General features: G+C 36.4%; 1 protein-coding gene across 5 annotated transcripts; it reads right to left on the reverse strand.

Annotated features, from left to right (window-relative positions):
• Nucleotides 1–1,626: 1,626 nt before the first annotated feature.
• Nucleotides 1,627–15,636, reverse strand: LOC110114939 (uncharacterized protein At1g51745-like). Of its 5 annotated transcripts, none has more exons than XM_020848001.2 (3): nt 15,502–15,636; nt 6,732–7,759; nt 1,627–2,965 (listed from the first exon to the last, which is right to left on the reverse strand). In XM_020848001.2, the coding sequence occupies exons 2-3, from the start codon at nt 7,579–7,581 to the stop codon at nt 1,848–1,850; spliced, it is 1,968 nt and encodes a 655-aa protein (XP_020703660.1). In that variant the 5' UTR covers nt 7,582–7,759; nt 15,502–15,636; the 3' UTR covers nt 1,627–1,847. The 5 variants fall into 5 exon arrangements, with proteins under 5 accessions (XP_020703660.1, XP_020703657.1, XP_028551890.1 ...); XM_020847998.2 differs by lacking the exon at nt 15,502–15,636 and adding an exon at nt 14,935–15,495; XM_028696057.1 differs by lacking the exon at nt 15,502–15,636 and adding an exon at nt 14,916–15,077.
• Between the last annotated feature and the right edge of the window lie 4,951 nt (nt 15,637–20,587).

The following is a 20,587-nucleotide window of genomic DNA, read 5'->3' on the forward strand; positions in this document are numbered from 1 at the left end:
TTATTTGTAATCATCAAATTCATGCTCAATTCTTTCAAACTTTGACAAAATTATTAGGTTCGAATTATGAAAAATTTAAATTTTAAGACTAATCATACACAAAACATAATATTTATTTATAAGTCAAAACTTTTTTTTTTAGAATAGAGGCATCTACCCACTGCCACCCCATAAGAGTCAGCGCAACTAATCTCTCAGCAAGTCTATCAGCAACCAGCCCCACAGGTGCAAAACCCGCAGTTATTTTCTCACCGCATGATAGGAGAATCGAACATAGGTTGGGGGATCCCAACCATGCTCGCCCACCAACCCAACTAAATACGGTGGGGTTTAATAAGTCAAACAAAATTGAACAAATATATGTTTGCATTCAAATTATTTAAAAAAAATATGCTTAAAATATTCATTTGAACTCAGCTCATTTTCATAACAAGCAAACATAATAAGATCTTCATAGATAGCCAAACACAAATTATTCATTGACAACAAACATTTTTAACAGCCCTGCAGAAGAAAAATAACAATTCTCAAATGTCACTCACAATTCTGAGTCTTAAAGGATATTTTTACCTCTTTACACAAAAGAAAAATTAGACAATCATCTCATAAGTCCCAACCTCCTCTCCATCAAAAGAAAATATTAAATTGATAGCCCACCATCACCCAACATTTAAAATTCTTCTTGACTCTCATACGCAAACAACTATAAGTCTAACATCCATATAGCACCATCATCTGATGCTCATCTTCCCAATCATCTGATCCCCCTCCTATCAAGAGAATTATAAAATCAATTGCCCATCATAGCCCGACTTTCGTCATTCCTAGCCAACGAATGTTCAACGTCCTTTATTGTTTGACTTATGATATGAGTTACTATACCCTCGATCTCCCCTCCTATCGCTCGATCTCCCCTCCTATCGCCATAACAGTCGAATTGACCGTCACCATCGTCTCACTTCTAACGCTCCAAATCTACTATTATAGTATGATGCCTACCAATGATTAGCATCCAACATCTATCAACCACCGATATATGACGCCTATCTTACCAATAGTCTAATAAATATTTCCTCTTATCAAAAGAAAAACCAATTTGACCATTCATTGCTAATCAACTTTTAAAGCTTTGTCAACCAATCTAATATGTGTCGGGTCCGACACTAACCATCAACATCACACCGTCGCCATCTTTCCTAATACAATTCCCCTCTAATCTAGAGAATGACCAATTTGATTGCCCATCATCATCTAATTTCTAATGCTTCTCATCAATCATAACCTAAATGACAGTTATAGTAAGATTATCATTATATTTAGAAAGAATCACATATGTTATAATCTTTCACTCACATTACTGAAGTTATTTCAGCTAAGCTAAGTCCCGTAATATTTTCCTATTACCAAGTCTTCCACAAAAAAATACATCTCTTGTGTGTGTTGCTGTGCATGTTAAATTATCAATATCACCGTTGATACATCACTCAAAAAACATGCAAATTCTAATTTGGATCTAAATGGCGCAGTTAGTACAGCACACAAGACAATTGGTTGGGAAAATGAAAGTCTTGTTTAGAGCTCAAGCTAGCTGAGCCTATGCCCAAGCAGTATTAATAAGATCAGATCTCAAAAAAACTCTTCTGAATCAATTAAACATGGTCTCTGATTAGAACAATGTACAATGGTGGAGATCACAAGGCTTTATAGCCAAGTGATCAGTAATCATTGTGATGGACAAGCATGTTTAATGAAACTGTTTGTGCTTAAGGACACCAATCATCCTTAAGCCAAACAGTAATCAACTGCTAGTAATAACATTTAAAATCATGATGGAATGAAAATTTTAACTAAAATTGACCTTTATCAGCAGCACTGGCTACTATAGCTCGGCGAGCCACAGCAGCAGATGGCCTCCCAACTGATTCCAGTATCCTACTGAATACCACCTTGGTAGGTATACATGTTACTAGAGGCATTGATCCATCTGCTTCGATCAACCCACCCAAGCCAGCACTTCCACTATTGAGTTTCTTCTCAGAAACAAAAGAAGAGAGTGCTCGTGTTTTCTGGCTGGAAGATAAGTTCACTGTTTTAAGAGGTTTTCTCTGAAACCTACCTGAAGCGGATCGGTGAGCATAATAGAATCTCTTCTTCTTCGCTTCTGGAGCCGAGAAGTCCAACTGAGATTTTCCATCGGTGAATGAGTTGTTTGATCGATCGGCATTTGATCGAGGGAGCCTGTGCATGGAAGTTCTTTTAGCAGTTTTCCATATAGGTGGAGCTGCTGCTGTTTCTTCAAACTCATTTGATGGAAGAAGCAGATCAGTAGATCCATCTTCTAGCACTTCAATATGGACAGGATGCCCTACAATTGCCATGCCATTTAGCTTGCTCATTAGAGAAACCAAAGGGACATGCTCTCCTTGATATCTTGCTTGAACCTTCAAATCTACATCTATCAACATTGGGATCATTCTGTAGCTAAAAGGGGTGGTGTAAAATTGGTCAAGATTATATCCAGGATCTTCCCAGTATGCCTTCCACATCTGAAATGGTCTCACAGTTCCCCAGCCTGGCTCAGATATCAACTGTTGGTCATCATCTGAATCAATAAAATCACTATGTTGTCTCTCCAAGTCATCTCTCTTGTTCCCTAATCCAGTAAACATCTCCTCCTCTGTATCATAAAAAATCTCTTTTTCAGATGAAAATTCTGGTCCAGTTGCAGTAGGTGTTGCTGCCGAGTCAAATTTACCAATGTTGTAGGAAGTTGTTGTCTTGCCTTCAGGTGATGTTTCTCTAAATTGAACATTCAATTTATCTGGGCCGCCTATGTTCTTTCCATCCGCATATTCATGGAGCCTCTTTGATATAATTCGATTGTTGCGCTTTCCTTTGAGATGCCAGTGTGACATGCCCCTCTCAATAGAACTTTCACCAGTCTGTTTTAAAGGTTGAGTGACACCTAGAAATCAGATTAATCAATTGATACTTCAATTAGAAAAATGTCAGCACGGAAGAAAACAATCAAGCATTGGAAATAGAGCATAGAATGGACATGCAAGTTACTTGGTCCACTCATAATAACATAAATTCACATGGTAATCATAAAAGCTCCAAAATATATTTAGTCCCAATTGCTTGCTGTTTTTGTGCTCTAACTCTCTCCTTCTGGTGGGAGAAACTGATACGAGAAAAAACAGGGAACCGGTTTACAAAAACCTGAGAGAGAGAAAGTTTTTCGTGGCTGTTCTGCAGAAATTGGAAAACTGAGAGTTTTCTGGAATTCTGTCTTTACAGAATTCTGATAAAACTTTGGTTTCTTGAAAGCTACAGAGCCTGGCTGTATGGGAAGGAACCCAATTCCTGAGAGCTGCTAGTTGAGGACAGCAGGAAGCCAAAGGAAGGGAGCCGCAGATGTTGGGGCTGGTTCTTGAAGGCCTGGTTCTGGCGGCAGAAATGGCCTGGAAGGCTGAGATTGCATCCTGCTGGTTGCTATGGGCGGTTGCCAGGGAAGGAAGGGAGGACCAGGCCTTGGGAAAGGGCGGGATGGTTGAGAGATGGAGGAAAAGAGGAGGTGCAGTTCTTGTGAACTCCAAGAACAGAACCTGTGGCTGAGAACTGGGCTGCAATCTGGAGTCTGGCAGATGGAAATGAAGGCCCAGTTGATGCCCGAAGAAGATCTGGAGCTGGAGACTGGCTCGCCGAATCTTGGCAGCTGACTGCTTGTTGTGGACAGCGGCAAGGGGAAGGAAAGGAGGTTCTGTGATTGAGCTGGATGGCTGGAGGGAGACAACAACACTCTTGAAGCATTTTCTAAATTCCCTACAATTTTGCATCTTATTATATTGATAAACCTAAGTTATAAAGAGCTAGAATATGAGCATATCCAAAGGGAGACAACACTCCTAGTTTAGGATCAAACCCTTTTGTCTCAGTAGCTTATTTGGTTTTGAAGACAAACATCTGCGGAACAAGCTAACATCCTTCTTTGACCTATTATATGTTGCTAACAATTCTGAGTAACGAATATTTTAAATCACTCTCTCAATGTGAGAGTATGTGATTTTGGACAGGATAGTTCTCTTAACTGTTCTTTAAAATCTTAGCTAAATACTATAGTCAATAAAAGCTCTAAAAGAGAAGCCCCTCCTACCAAGTAAAGATCAAAGTTTTTACAGTTCACAAGGATGACTTGGTGGGTAGGTTTCTCCCAGGTGAATGCTCTTAGTGCAAGCCAACGTCCTTTCCGGTTCACATATTAGAAAAGAACAGTTCCTCTCCAACTCCACTTTAAAAAAAAAATCTGGCAAGCTGAAAGCACATTAAATTCTCCGACAAAAGTTCACGAGAAAAGTCCCTCAGCATTAGACATTGGGATTTTGTTCACACGTAGACCAAGACCATGAAGTGATACAAACAGGACTTGTAAGGGATTAAAAAAAATTATGTAAAGCTTGCCACTTTAAGATTAATGAACCGCAATAATTAAATTTAAGAATTCTCAATTGACATTTTGTTTTGACATGCAATAACAAGTTAGGAGGACAAAACAACTAAAATAATATTAGAAAATACAGTAAAACTAAATATGCCGTAATAAGAATCCCCGGGTTAATATTTAGAACTTTCACCAAGAGTTTCCTCTCACTCACACTCTATGAAAGGCTTTAGCGGAGAGAGACTTTCAGCAATCCAAATGACGTCACCAAGAGAGTTAGGACGCCGACGTTCTTGATCCACGGGAAGGTAGCCAGAGAAGGAGACGCAGGTGGACGTCCAACGAGTTGCCACTGTCCGGAGAGTCGTTGTTCGTCAATAGTCTCAGCTAGATAGAATAGTATGAGGTCGACGTAATCGTCGACGGAATCCACTAGCTCCCAATCGGGGTTGAAGAACGACGACTAAATAGTGTCGATTTGCCCTTGAGAATCATACGCGAAATCGTGCTCGACTTCAGGATTGGCCATCCATGAATAAGGGATACTCCTTTCTTGGGATCCTTGGAGTCGGTGGCTTGTGAAGGAAGGAGGTAGGGGAGGAACAGGTGACTTGAGGGTTCGGGTAGAGAGGGAAAGGGAGCAGGACGGCTAGGGTTTGGGTGGGGAATCCTTGGGTTTAGGGCTAGGGAGGTGGAATAAATACTTAGAAAATCTGAATTTAATTTCAATTTTTTCGATGCGAGGGAAATGGACTAATTTTGAAATCCAAATTATCCCAAAAATAGCTATAGGGGCCGGCGGCTTAGGAGGGATTAATGGGGGAGTTTAATTGGGGTTAGGGATTAAATTGGAGAGATAAAAGGCAAGGGAAGGAGCTGGCCGTATGAGGTGAGAGAGAGGATGTGTAGGTTCAATGTATGTGGGCCCTTGACTTTAATTAGTGATTGAAATCAAATCTAAAATTTAATTTCATATTTGATTTAATTAAAGGGGTTTCCTAAATTAGTTTTATCAATAAGGAAAGTGATTTAAATTCAAATATTAATTTGAATTCAAATAGGAAACTTTCTTAATCAATACTAAGCTATTTTAGGAAAGGGATTAAGGGGAAAATTGAATTGGAATTCAAACTTGTGGGCACTAGTGGCCGGCAGCTTGGAGGCCTTAGTAGGCCGGCGGCTTGGAGGCCTTAGAAGGCCGGTGGCGTGGGGTGGTGGGGCGGCGGCAAGGGGAAAGGCCCTCGATTTGAAGGGGGCAATGTGATGGAGCCGTTGGGTGCGGGGAGTTGAGTAGGGAGCCGGCGAGTGTAGGGAAGATGGGGGAGGTGGTCGGATGCAAGGGGAAGGAAAAAGATAAGCCGCGAGTCTCTGACTCTTCCAAATACTGACGGGTATTGCAATCACCCTCACCTATGATTCTCTTTCTTCTCTCAAAGTTCACGACAATGAAGAAGACAAAAGCCGAAAATTATATTCATTAAATCATCATCCAAATACAATAAAATGGAGCCTTATATATAGGCCTCAACATGATAAAAGAAAAAGGACTAGAGTGCCCTTAGGGCTACAATAACAAGCTATTACCCATAGGAGTAAAATAGGAAAAATTGAAATATTTAAAAAAAAATAATACATAAAATGTATAAAAAATAAAGGCTCATGATCCTCGACGTCAATCTCCGATGCCTCCTTTGATAAACGCGTCAAAATCTCCTGCTGATGTTCTCATCGGACCATCTCCTTCTCATTTTTAGCTTATCAACTAGACAAATCTACAACCAAACAAACTTGAACAAAGAATCCAAATATCTGTGAAAAAGAAAAGGAGCGAGAAATAAATTGGATGACAGTTACCGATTAAACCTCTATGACAATCAAATAAATGGTGCCATCATTGAACAAGTTGCAAAAGCAGTCTCAGGACGCTAAATAAAGCAAAAAAATCATGTTTAAATTTTAATTTAAATTGTATAATAAATAAATCAAGCCAAAATAAGCAACTCAAAATACTTAGAAGTGTCAGAAGTCTCAGCAAAGCTGAACTATTGAAATTGAAGAGTAAATATATATAACCAAAGTACTAAACTCAAAAGTGCTTTCTCTTGCTATAAATGTTTCTCTCCATTAAAATCAAAACACCACATTCATTGAGCAAGGTGAAGCACAAAGATAACCAATGAAAGGGAGTAGTTATGTAAGAGAGAGACCATGAAGAAAGGACTTGTAAGAAATAAAGATAAATGTAATACAAGAAATTAAATGGAAAAATAAAGCAGATACAGCTAATTACCTGATCTAAGTTTTGCTCCAGCCATCTCAAGTTCAGAATCTGTTGCAGAAGAATCGAAATCATTTTCTTCAGTCCATCTAGATGGTGTGCTCTCATTCGATATGCAACCAGTTTGTTGCAGCTGGTAAGCATTCCCAGAATCCGCAGGTGTTTTTTTCCATGAATGGCTGGAATAATCTAAAAGATCATCAGCATCGGGTGACGAATGTATGGTGCTGTTCTTCTGTGCATCATGGGCTATGTTGATAAAGTGTTCTTCTGTAGGCATTGTGTCACCACCGAGATCTTGGTGGGGCCGAAAGGAATGAGAAACCGATAACTTTGTACTATTCAGTAAAACTTTGACAAGAGGGCGACGCCTAGCCCGTTTTTTAGCAGGATTGTCATTAATTGCACCAGGCAGAAGATTTTTCCTTTTAGAAGCAGAGAAATTGTTGTCAATCGCTGCTTGACTTATATATCCAGAGTTAAGTCCACCGTGAGGAAGCAAATCACTGTGATCATCATCAGTAATATCAGAATTCCCCCCAGCAACAGAAAGAAAGAGCTTTCCTTTCGACTTAACAACTTCAGGACTGACATCTTCTACATTAATATGAGTTGAAATTTCATTCTTGTAATCCTCACTAATGCTTGTCTTAACCTTTCTGTTTCTATGTATAGGCAATGGATGGTCAAGATGGCATTCATCCAGTAATGAAGATATCTTCCTGGAAGATGTTTGAGATTCCTGGTTTGCTGGTAAGCCCGAAACATAAACTTCAGAAGAGTAATGATTTGATTCTCTTTCTGATAAGCCTAAAGTTTTATGACCTGCATGGCATGAGATAGCTTTGCTTTCCTGCTGCATTTCAAGCTGTTGTTTTTCAAGTTCAAGAGCATGCAGAATGGCATCTTCCCGACGTGCATATTTCTCCCTTTTCTTAATAGGAATACTATGAGAGGCCTCAGCCCTTTCTATAAATGCATCAAACTCCCCACATCGGAATGGCTTGACGCGTTTGGATTTCTCTAAATTATACCAATCTCTGTACGAAGAGATAAATTTGTGAGAAAAACGAAGAGGGTTAACAAATGGAGAAATGCACGAACTATTAGAAAGGAATATCACTCGACAAAGGTAAAAGCCTAGTAATCTAAAGAGAGGTGCTGCCGCCATCTGGCCTGCCAAGCAATCTCAAAAGAAACATTAATTAATCTATTTACAAACACATGCAATAGAGTACACATTTTAGATATCTTGGGTCTATTGTTCAGAGTGATGGTGAAATAGATGAGAATATTATTAGTAGAATTTAAGTTGGATGGGGAGGAATGCAACGGGGTTGTTGTTGTGTGATAGAAAAGTCCCTCTCAAACTAAATGCAACGGGCTTGTTGTGTGATAGAAGTCCCTCTCAAACTAAGTGAAAATTCTATAAGATGGTAGTGAGACCTACAATGCTTTATGGTGCAGAATATTGGCCATTAAAAGAGAAGCATAATATTAAGTTAAGTGTTGCAGAGATGAGGATGCGAAAAGAGCATATGCATGAAAAGGTTAGAGTAGCTCCAGTGGAAGATAAGATTAGAGAGAGTCGCCTTAGATGGTTTGGTCACATAAAACGGCGGCCTTACAATGACACTGTTAGGAAAGTAGATGTATTAGATTTGACTTATGTTAAAAAAGCTAGAGGTAGACCTAAAAGTACTTGGTTATAAAATATTAGAAATGACCTTTTTTTATTAGATTTAGATGAAAATTTGACTCTTGATGGGACACAATGGAGAAAAAGGATTCATGTAGCCGACCCCACATGGTAGGATAAAGATTTGTTGTTGTTGTTGTTGTTGTAGTACAAACACATGCAATAGGCTAACAACGACACTATGAGCAACGAGAGCTTCATCTCGATGGAATATACAAACCAGAACAGAAAAAGGAAGTTATAAGTTACATCAAAAAGCTAAGGCAGATCCTTCAACAATTGTACTGAAGAATATATTTAGACAAACATAAATGAAAATAAGGAGGATCTACATATGATATTTATTGATTTAGAAAAAGCATATGATAAAGTTCCAAAAGAAGTGCTATGGAGAGTTCTTGAAAAGAAAAGAGTCAATAATGCTTATATTCAAATCATTAAAGATATGTATGCATGAGCTATTACTTGTGTTCAAACAAAGGTGGATTGACCAAGTATTTCCCTATTTCGGTTGGGTTACATCAAGGATCAGCCTTAAGCCCATATCTTTTTGCTTTAGTCATGGATGTTCTCACTAGACATTTGCAAGAGGATGTACCATGGTGTATGCTTTTTGCTGATGATATTCTTCTTGTTGATAAGACTAGAGAGGGAGTTGAAGGTAAACTTGAATTATGGAGGTCAACCTTAGAGTCTAAAGGTTTTCGCTTGAGTAGATTTAAACGGAATATATGGAGTGTAATTTTAGTAGTAATAGACCTAGTGAGGGGATTCTGACTTTGGGCGATCAAGTCATTAATAAGAGTACACGTTTTAGATATCTTGGATCTATTGTTTAGAGTGATGGTGAAATAGATGGGGATATTATCAGCAGAATTCAAGTTGGATGGTTGAAGTGAAGGAATGCATCGGGCTTGTTATGTGATAGAAATGTACCCCTCAAACTTAAGGGAAAATTCTATAAGATGGTAGTGAGGCCTGCAATGCTTTATGGTGCCGAATGTTGGCCATTAAAAGAGAAGCATAATACTAAGTTAAGTGTGGCAGAGATGAGGATGCTCAGGTGGATGAGTGGCTTTACCCTTAGAGATAGGATACGAAATGAGCATATACGTGAAAAGGTTGGAGTAGCTCCAGTAGAAGATAAGATTAGAGAGAGTCACCTTAGATGGTTTGGTCGCATAAAACGGCGGCCTTCCGATGACCCGATTAGGAGAGTAGAGGTATTAGATTTGACTTATGTTAAGAAAGGTAGGGATAGACCTAAAAAGACTTTGTTAGAAAATATTAGGAATGACCTTTCTTTATTAGATTTAAACGAGAATTTGACTTTTAATATGACACAATGGAGAAAAAGGATTCATGTAGCCGACCCCACGTAGTGGGATAAAGGCTTGATGTTGTTGTTGTTGTTATAAATGATATCCCCCGTTCACAAAAAACTTGGATATGTCATATAGAAGCTTCATAGAACGATTCTCTTGTCAATCATATACAATAAAAACAGTTTTAATGAGGACAATCTTGTAAAGGAATTGTATGCCAAAATGATTTTATGCATTCAGCAGAAAACAAAATGGCAGTTCAATCAAACAACAGTCTGAGAAGAATAGTCCCATTTGGCATATTTTAAGCCTTCATGTACAAAGAACTTCGCCATCATTTTTTTATCAATCCACTTATACAGGTTTGAAAAATGTAAATATATTTGATCTGTCTTCATCTTACACTTTATATAAAAGCATAGGGAGAAATTAATACAATGTTAGCAATTGTGTTGTATGCAAAAAAAATATCTTTTGCCCGGCATAAAATGTCACAAAAGAAATGCATGAAGTTAGAGCAAATTACACAGACGCGCATGTAACCAAAGTAAGGGATATAATGTAAGATGTGATAGGTGTAGAAATCACTAATGTAAACCTGAAATGAGACATACAAAAAACACAATACCACAATTTTGTAACTTCCAATTTAAGAGAAGCATGTCATTTTTAATGCAAAATAAAAAGCTGCATTTTATTCATCCAAATGATAAGTTATCAAAATCTAAATTCCACATGAAGCCTGAGAAAAATTATAACAATTAAGAAGTATCAACTTGACAAATATCTTAACATCACACACAAACCGATCATTAAATCATTTAGATGAACAATAGGATAGAAATCATCAAGCAAAAGATCTATGGCTCACGTCAGTACCAAAAAAATAATGCAGGAAAATTTTCATCAACGCTTGCAAAGCTCTCGAAGAATACACATCCAGCAACACGCATAATAATTGAGAAAATGGGAATTTATTCAACCATACAATGTCTTTCGCATTTCTAGACGATCGTATTTATAACTCAAAAAAGACTAAAATGGGTCGTTTGGTTTGATGTATAAAAGGTATAAAATAAAAAAGAAAACATAAATTTTCATTTTTCAGGTGTTTGGTACGAAGCAAAACAAATACAAAATATTTCTAAGGAATTTAGAATAGCTCGAAAGCTCATTTTTATAAGATTTGAATTTGTCCAAATCGGGTAAATTTGAAACTTATTGTCACATAACTCGCGACCTTGCCCCTTATGTGCTTCCTCCTTTTTTTTTTAGGTTGTTGTTCTTCTTTCTCACTAGACATTTGCAAGAGGATGTACATTGGTGTATGCTTTTTGCTGATGATATTCTTTTTCTTGATAAGACTAGAGAGGGAGTTGAAGGTAAACTCAAATTATGGAGGTCAACTTTAGAGTCTAAAGGATTTTTCTTGAGTAGATCTAAAATTGAATATATGGAGTGTAATTTTAGTAGCAATAGACCTAGTGATTGGATTGTGACTTTGGGCGATCAAATCATTAATAAGAGTACACATTTTAGATATCTTGGATCTATTGTTCAGAGAGATGGTGAAATTGATGGGGATATTATCAGCATAATTCAAGTTGGATGGTTGAAGTGGAGGAATGCATCGGGCTTATTGTGCGATAGAAAAGTCCCCCTTAAACTTAAGGCAAAATTCTATAAGATGGTGGTGAGACCTGCAATGCTTTATGGTGCCTAATGTTGGCCATTAAAAGAGAAGCATAATACTAAGTTAAGTGTGGCAGAGATGAGAATGCTTAGGTGGATGAGTGGCTTGACCCTTAGAGATAGGATACGAAATGAGCATATACGTGAAAAGATTGGAGTAGCTCCAGTGGAATATAAGATTAGAGAGAGTCGCCTTAGATGGTTTGGTCACATTAAACGGAGGCCTTCTGATGACCCGGTTAGGAAAGTTGAGATATTAGGTTTGACTTATGTTAAGAAAGGTAGATGTAGACCTAAAAAGACTTGGTTAGAAAATATTATAAATGATCTTACTTTATTAGATTTAAATGAGAATTTGACTTTTAACCGGACACAATGGCGAAAAAAGATTCATGTAGCCGACTCCACGTAGTGGGACAAAGGCTTGATGTTGTTGTTGTTGTAAGTTGTTGTTCTTCTTTAAAAAAAATAAGTCATTAATTATTTTTTAAATAAGCCTCATGCTCTTCTTCTAATAAAAAAGCCTATTGTTCAATTAACGCAGCTATCAATTGTTATTTTCCTGGGAAAGCTGCTGTCCTACTTTCACAAAAAAAAGATCATTAAATATATTTTTTTTAAAACCTCCTACTCTTCTTCTAATAAAAAGTTTTTCTCTAAACCCCCTCAGCCAAGCCCGCCTCCCGTGAGAAAAGCTCATGAGTTAATGTCCCAAGCAACCTCCTTCTCTAGCGAGCCCACTCTGTCGACCATGCAATTTGAACATCTCTAAGGAGGCATACTCACGAGCTGAGCTCGAGCCTACTGCAACTTCGGCGAGTCGAGTTCGAGCTCACCATATGAGCTCAAGTTGAGCTTGAGCTTGAGTTCGAGCTTGCCTTTGCGTTGACGAGCCGAGCTCGAACTAACCCAAACTCGTGCTCGACTCGAATCGTTCACACCCTTATCTGCAACCAATAAGATCTTTAAAATTTTAAATAAAAATATGCATCAATGATTAGAAAATACCCAATCATAACACATAAAACAAAACAAAACAAAAATCACATAAATGACCTTTACATTGTAGAATTTTATAGTGGTTAACATTTGCTTTATCCAAGCTTGACTCTAAAACATAGTTTTCCATATATTAATGCACCCACGTAGAACGAATGGAACCTTAGACAACAAACAAGTGCCAAACATGACTTTAGGTAATTTGGCCAAATGCATTTTTCTAGTTGGCACTTCATGTACTTGATAATTATTGCAAAGCAACCATGTTATAATTGAGCATCCAAAAAACAAATACTAAGAATATCCTAAAACCCCGTCAAGTACTTCTAGCACTCAATATAAGTAAAACCATTGGGTATATAACTAACTTCTATTTTCCATAATTGAAGTAGATTCTACGAAACAAAGGAATGGAAAAAGCATATTCTACATAATGCATAAACTATTTTCTCCAATTGGCTACCCAAAACCATCTTTATTGTGGGCCTATTTGTTAATGGATAATTCAAACACATATTCCAAGGCCACTCATTTTCTTTCAACATATATAACGTTATATTTTATAAATTATTAATACAAAATATGTAATGTATAGCATTTATTGTTAAAAGCATCACCTAGTGAAGTATAATATGATACACATATACTTCACAAAAGAAGCATAAAAATAACAAAAGAAAAATAAATAAAAGAAATGTTGGACCATATGTGATAGTTATCATTTGCTAATAATACTCCAACATTAGCATAATTAATCATTGTTGATTGTTACTTATTTTGCATGTAACATTAATTTATCATTAGGGTGCATGCTTTTTGCTGATGATATTCTTCTTGTTAATCAGACTAGAGAGGGAGTTCAAGATAAACTTGAACTATGGAGGTCAACATTAGAGTCTAAAGGTTTTCATTTTAGTATATTTAAAACCGAATACATTAGGTGTAATTTTAGTAGTAATAGATCTAATAGGGGGATTGTGACTTTGGGCGATCAAGTCATTAATAAGATATATCGGGTCTATTGTTCAAAGTGATGGTGAAATAGATGGGGATATTATTAGTAGAATTCAAGTTGGATGGCTGAAGTGGAGGAATACATCGGGTCTATCATGTGATAGAAAAGTACCCCTTAAACTTAAGAGAATAGTCTATAAGATGGTGGTGAGACCAACAATTTTTATGGCACAAAATGTTGGTCGTTAAAAGACAAACATAAAATTAAGTTAAGGGCTGCATAAATGAGGATGCTCGGGTGGATGAGTGGCTTCACTCTTAGAGACGGAATGTGAAACGAGCATATATGTGAAAAGGTTGGAGTAGCTTCGATGGCAGATAAGATTAGAGAGAGACACTTTAGATGGTTTGGTCACATAAAACATTAGCCTTATGATGACCTGGTTAGGAGAGTAGATGTATTAGATTTGGACTATGTTAAGAAAGTTAGAGATAAAAAACTTCATTAGAAAATATTAGAAATTACATTTTCTTATTAGATTTAAATAAAAATTTAACTCTTAACATAACACAATGGAGAAAAAAGATTCATGTAGCCGACCTTACGTAGTGGGATAAAGGCATGATGTTGTTGTTGTTGTAATATCTTAGAACAAGTAATCTCTCACCAACATGTCCTTCTGACATGTCAAACTATGTCAAAACCTAATTTATTTAAATGCTTGCACACAATTTAGAGTGTGTCAAACATGTGTCGAACAATGTCAAGGACGTGTCTATGTATGACAAGTTTTTGGCACAAACACATAAGGTATTTCAAAGCAAACGTGATTCCTAGCTTTCAACAAAAACCTATAAGAATTTCTCAATTTATCCACAAGAAAAGAAAAAAAATGGTAAAAAACGGTCATTGAAACTATCTATCCATCATCTATCAACAATCAATTTACTACATCTTTGTTGTAAATAATCATTTTCGTCCTAGTTACACTCAATTCACTATCTTGCATCATATACTGACCATAACCTTTTGTTTCTCTAGCATTTCCAGTCACAAATTATTCATGAGAAATCAGTAACATTTGATCATTGTTGAATGATCACAACTCTAACATCAAATTATTTAGAGTTTTTCTACTGGGTCAAGAAACATATTTCCAAATGAAATAGCATGAATCTAGATTTCAAACCATGGAAACATAAAGTGACGGGGTAAGAAACCTTGAGTCTAGACCATGCACTGCTCTGAAGTATTTTCAAAATAGCACTCATCCACAAATTCCAATGAAAGATAGAAACGAGGGATTTGAAAAACAAAATAAAAATAAGTGATCAAACACACTGCGACAATAAAAACAACCTCTGTAAGAAAAGGAAATAAGGAATAAGGAAAATCACCAATTCACAAGATCTTCTCTATCTTTCATGCTCGTCTTTCTTTTAAATATTCCATGATTCGATGAAATGAAACCCAAACAGAACTATCAAAATAACATAAAGCCACAGTATAAGCATATCATACTATACAATAAACGAAGAGCCTCACACGCTGGCGTCCTCTCTCCCAAGAAGCTTCACCGGCGTTCCTGGCCTCGACGACATGACGTGCGACTCAGCAAAGTCTTCTGAACCCAGAATCCTCCCAGGCCACCACGATCCGTTACGACGACGCACCCACACAATCGTCCCAACACCACAGTCGCCTGCGACCCCTCCTTCATCGGAACCCTCGGACGCCGTTCCCATCCCCAACTTTAAACGTCAAGCGAAACCCTAAAAGCCGAAACCGGGCCCCGCCGCTTGACCGGCAGTTTAACCACCGGAAAAAGCAAGCCCCGCCGAAGCACCCTGCCTCCGCCGAGATAGCGCGGGATCAATGAAGTTGCCAGTTAGGGTGTCCATTCAGGACCGGCCAGATCTCATCTCCCTTCTCGCCCTCTCTCTCTGACTTCTCCTCAGTCCTCTCCGGAAATTTTGATCGGAGATTCGCCCGCCGATTATTTCCGTCCACAGCGCAATTTCTATCCTATCGTTTCCGTTCTCCCGATCAACAAAGATCTAAACAGATATGTTGAGGAATTAGTTTTGGAGAAAATACGATGAGAATACTTACTGGCGGTGACGAGATACTGAGATTTTTCCTCATTTGGCCGCTTTAAAGAGGTCGTCTAATTAAAAGATTTAACAATTCAAAGCTAGGGCTTCTTGGTAGAAGGATTTATGTAGGATTTAAAGGGTTTAAGCGGTTTGATTTGCTTGTAAAAGGAGTCTGGTGTAAAAGAAAATAAGAAATGCATATTTAATTGACTAAAAAAAAAGATTTCAGTGTAAGAAAAAATTAGTGTAAAATAGTATTTTGAGTTTTTTTCATGAATGTAAAATAAATAGAAGTGAATGTTTTTTTTTTTTTGCTTAAAAAAATGAATGTTATGTAAAGTATAAAAATGGTGGAGGCCGATGGAAGAGGTGATGGTTGGCGGAAGTGGGTGGCGTCGGCCGACGGCGGTGGTGAAGATATGTTGGAAGATTTGTTTATCTTGTTGTAAGGAATTCATACAGTATTTCTGATTTCAAATATTTTATGTTTTTTTATATTTTTTCGATCAAATTTGTGTGTCCGTTATTGAAAAAATAGGATATTTTTTATTAGTAAAATTTTCACTGCATGAATTTTTATATGTTATAAAGCTTGAAATTATAAACATTTTGAGTATTTATTTTAGATTTTTTGTCGGTGACTTTAAAAATGCAGTCATTTTGTCTACTTAGCAATTTATTTTAACGTTTAAAAATTTTATTTTAGTTCAATAAGAGCTTTAGAATTATGTTATATATAATCCCATGTAATTTGGTTAAATTATAAAAATATGATTTTTTTTTTTTTTGTTCAGCATGATATTTGTTGTATATTACTATGATATTTTGGTACTTTTTGAATTAGGCTTAATTATGATTTATTTTATGCAATATATTAAAAATGAATGTGGATATGTGATTGAGATTACGATTATAATAATGTAATAATAATATGTGTAAATGATAAGTAAAAATTGATTGACCCATTGGTTGAATATTGATTGACATGTATAAGATGATGGGCCGACGGACTTTCCTTTAAATATATGATTTTATGTTATCCTCGATTGATTTACATGATATATTGATTAGAAGTTATAAGGACATGATTATTGTGCCGATGGGTAAAGAGTGGTGACTTTATTTATTGAGCTAACAGTTTAAAGATACTAATATAATACTGAAAAACATCATGATAACCATGACTTCTTACTTGTTTAGCATGACTACAGAAATGCACGTTATTGAGACATTATTCATATTATTGTGCGGATTTATTATTAACAATGTTGCTGATTCATTGATATAAAAAATATGATACATACATTAAGCATGTGATATATAGGATATACCGAGCATTTGATTAATATACTGATTTAATATTAATATATAATAACTGGATATAATGTGTAAATTCCTATATGATTTTATTACATTGATATGATTTCGACAATCTTTATCGATGATTTGATTTTATCATTTTATATGATTTATCTATTGCTTGTAGAAATGATGTGACAATTGTTTTATTGATTTGACACTTATACTGATTTATTGTCTTCTGTATCATACAATTTTATAATTTCTGAACTGCTTCAATGTTCATATGAATGAAATTGTTATGATCTGATTTCTGATGCATTTAGATTTTTTGCAATATTTTTGTTATAAACAATATTAGTTATATTTTCTATTTTTTTTGTTTTTTATGCTATCCAATGATGGTGGTAAATCCAATGATCATGGTAGGAAAAGGTTTGGATTTTGGTTCCTTGGGTTTGCCGGCTTTGGGGGTCCATTTTGTCCTTTGGTTGTTTGCTGGTTTCATGTGGGCATTGGCTGTTTTGTTTCGATTTGGGCTTTGGTGGTTGAAATCCAAGTAGTGCAAGCTCATTAATATCTTGTGAAGTTGAGCTCATTATAAGCTGAAGTTTAGTACTACTTTATGGCAGATTTTGGTGAGTGGAACTTGCCTTTTCCTATTCTTTTTTCTCTTCCTTTCATGGCTGTTTGGAGAGATGTGTCTTGTGGCATTGGGAGAGAAATTGGCTGGAATTTAGGCAGTCGTGGCTGCTTGGGGTGCCTGTTCGTTTTCTGGATTCCTTGGACCTGGTGTTCCTTTAATGTTTCGGTGCTTTTCCCGTTAATTCTGGCTGTTCCGTGGCTGGCTGTTGGTCCCGTGATCTGATTCTTCTCTGTTTTCTGGAAAGTTGCTGGCTGCTGCTTTGGAACTGATGTGTGCCTTTTGGCTTTTCCTATCCCTAAAGTTTATTGGGGGAATTATGGGTGCATTGGCTGTTGGGCTTTCTTTTTTGCTTATAAATATGAAATGCTTTATCATAGAAGCGTTGGTTGAATATTTTGAGAGCTAAGTGCTTTAAAAAACCTGAGGGTTTTCTTCTTTGGAAGAGCTTGAGAGCTTTTTCCATTCTCCTTCTCCCCTAAGAAAGCTTGCGAGCTTCTCCTCTTTCTTCTCGGTCTTCTAACCTCCTTCTTCTCTACGCAAGTTCCACTCCACCTGTATCTTTCTTCTAGTTCTTTTGGTGAAGTTGTTGGCTGTTTTTGTTGGCTGTTTTAGCGAGGTTGTTGGCTGTTTGGTGAAGTTGTGGACGATTTGTGGTGGACCCTTGGTTTGCATATCTAAACCTTATTTTAAATTATATTCCTACAATCGGTACATGTGAGGAGTCCTCTTGAAGGATGTTCTGAGGATAGTTTTTTTTTTTAAAAAAAAATATTGTTTCTTTGCTGGTCTTCTTTTGTTTTAGTCGTTAGAAGTTGCCTCTTTTCTTTTTCTGAAGTTAGTTGTTTTCTCTAATATATTTTGTTCTCTAAGTTATGTCTTAATTTTATAAAAATAAGATTTGATTATCTTTGTTGTTCTCTCTTTGTATTTGCTTTAATTTGCTTACATCAATTTCTGACATGCATATTGGTTTTCTACCGTGCTTTGAGTTTAGTTTTAGATTTTGATTTTATTGTTGGGCTTTTTAGCTCATTATATGTGATAAAATGATTCCAATTCATGGCAGATGATCATGAGTTTGAGGCTAGTCATGATTCTTCAGGTTATGTTTCTTTTTTATCCATTTTTTTTTGTACTCATGACAAAGTAGTTATGATATGATTGTATAAATCATAAACAGTATATATTATTTTTTATTAATGTGAGTACATGCGCATATTTTGATGTTTTAGATAGCTTTGATGTGTTATTAAAATAATAATTGTTGCGGGCTAGAATATACGCCGCGGTAGAGTTTGTTACGTCCGAGCGTTGTACGAATATTCAGCACATACAAACAGAAGATAAAAGAACACCAAAAATTTTACGTGTAAAACCCTGAAAAGGGGAAAAACCACGGGGCCACACCGAGTTGAAAAGTTCCACTAGTGTCGTTTGAGATACAAAAGACTGATTCGTCCCACAAGTTAGGACGATCAGATTACAATGAGTTTCTCCTGAGTTAAAATTTAGTTACAAAGTTGTGCAAAGTTCCTGAGTCTCCCGAAAATCCGGTAGAATTCCGGCTTTGTTCAGGCGGCGGGAAGAACTCCGACGGTGGTCGAGGAGGAGCTGATTCTCCTTCTCCTTCTCCTTCCCTTCTTCTTCCCTTCTTTTTCTTGCTTCGGTCCCCTCTTATGAAGAATGAGAGCTCTATTTATAGTTTTTCTGGAGTGGCATAGCTCGTAAATAGGCATGAGATCAGGGGCAAATAGGGAGTGGTCGAATGGACGGCTGATATTGAATCATTCGATCGTGCACCGTTCGTTGGATTTTTGAAGGCCTTAGTGATGTCAAAATTTGGCGATCTTGGGTTCGTTGGATTCGTTTCGTCGATCCGCTCGATTCGACTATAAGTTCGTTAAAATCGAAGACCGTTTGGTAACTCAATTTGTGGTACGAGCTTTCCAATAGCACTTCGGGTGCTTGATTTGGGCTCGGATTGAGTTGAATTTGATGTCGTCGGGTTCGTATTTTCGAGACGCTCAGTTTGACTATAAGTTTGCTGAAATCGAAGTTCATATGCTCTCTGATTTAATTTTTGAAGTTTCCAACTTGATTTTTGCCTCGAGATTCGTGCCCGATCAAGATAATTTTTGCAAGACGTTTCAATAATAATAATAATAATAATAATAATTCTTAATTAGATTCTCGATGCGTCACATGACATGCTTCATAAATATTGAGATCTTGAGCAATTTTAGAGCTACATCGGACGGTCCATACTAATTCCCTTAATCACGAAGCATTAATTCAGCATTTAAGTGTTTTAATAATGTCATCTATAAGCGGTCTTGGGCTCACTGGATTCATCTCGTCGAGCCGCTCAATTGGACCATAAACATGTCATATTTGGAGATCATTTGATTATTCAATTAATGCTTTGAAGCTTCCCAATATGCTTCAATCACTTCATTTGAGCCCATTTGGGCTTGAGTTGGACCGATTTAAGTATCATTGGGTTCTTCTCTCTAAGACGTTCAATTTGAGTATAAGTATGTTGAAATTGGAGTTTCAATAGTCCCAATTTTAATTTTGAAAGTTTACAATTCATATATGCATCAAGATTCATGCTTGATCAAAACAATTTTTAATAATGTATCAAGTATCTTGGATCTATTATATAAAACAATAAAAATGCATTAATTAGGATATAATTTTTATAGTTGAGGTGGGATGGTTATGAAGAAGCATCTCATGAGCATTATATGATAAGAGGATTACTTGGATAATTAAAAGTAAAATTTTAAATTTTATAGAAATTTTATAGAACAACAATTAGGCATTGCCATGTGCCATGTTAGATGAATCAAAGTATTATGTTGTAAAATAAATAGTTCGTTTTTAAGTTAAGTGTAGTATAAATGAAAATAAAAAGATGGATATGTGGTAAAATCAAGAATAATAAAATAAAAAAATGATTATATCAGCAAAAAAAATGATAATATCATAGGAACAATTAGAAGGAATAAGATAATTAAAAATAGTTTTAGATGATTTGGACATATAGAAGGCAAAAAACAAATATGTTAGACAAGCAAATAAAATTAATGCACCTCTTCATATTAACAACATGGCCTTAATGATTTTGAAAATTTTATGATGTAGAGTTATCCAA

The sequence above is a fragment of the Dendrobium catenatum genome, unplaced genomic scaffold (genome assembly GCF_001605985.2).
Source record: "Dendrobium catenatum unplaced genomic scaffold, ASM160598v2 fragScaff_scaffold_716, whole genome shotgun sequence".
NCBI classification, from domain to species: Eukaryota; Viridiplantae; Streptophyta; class Magnoliopsida; order Asparagales; family Orchidaceae; genus Dendrobium; species Dendrobium catenatum.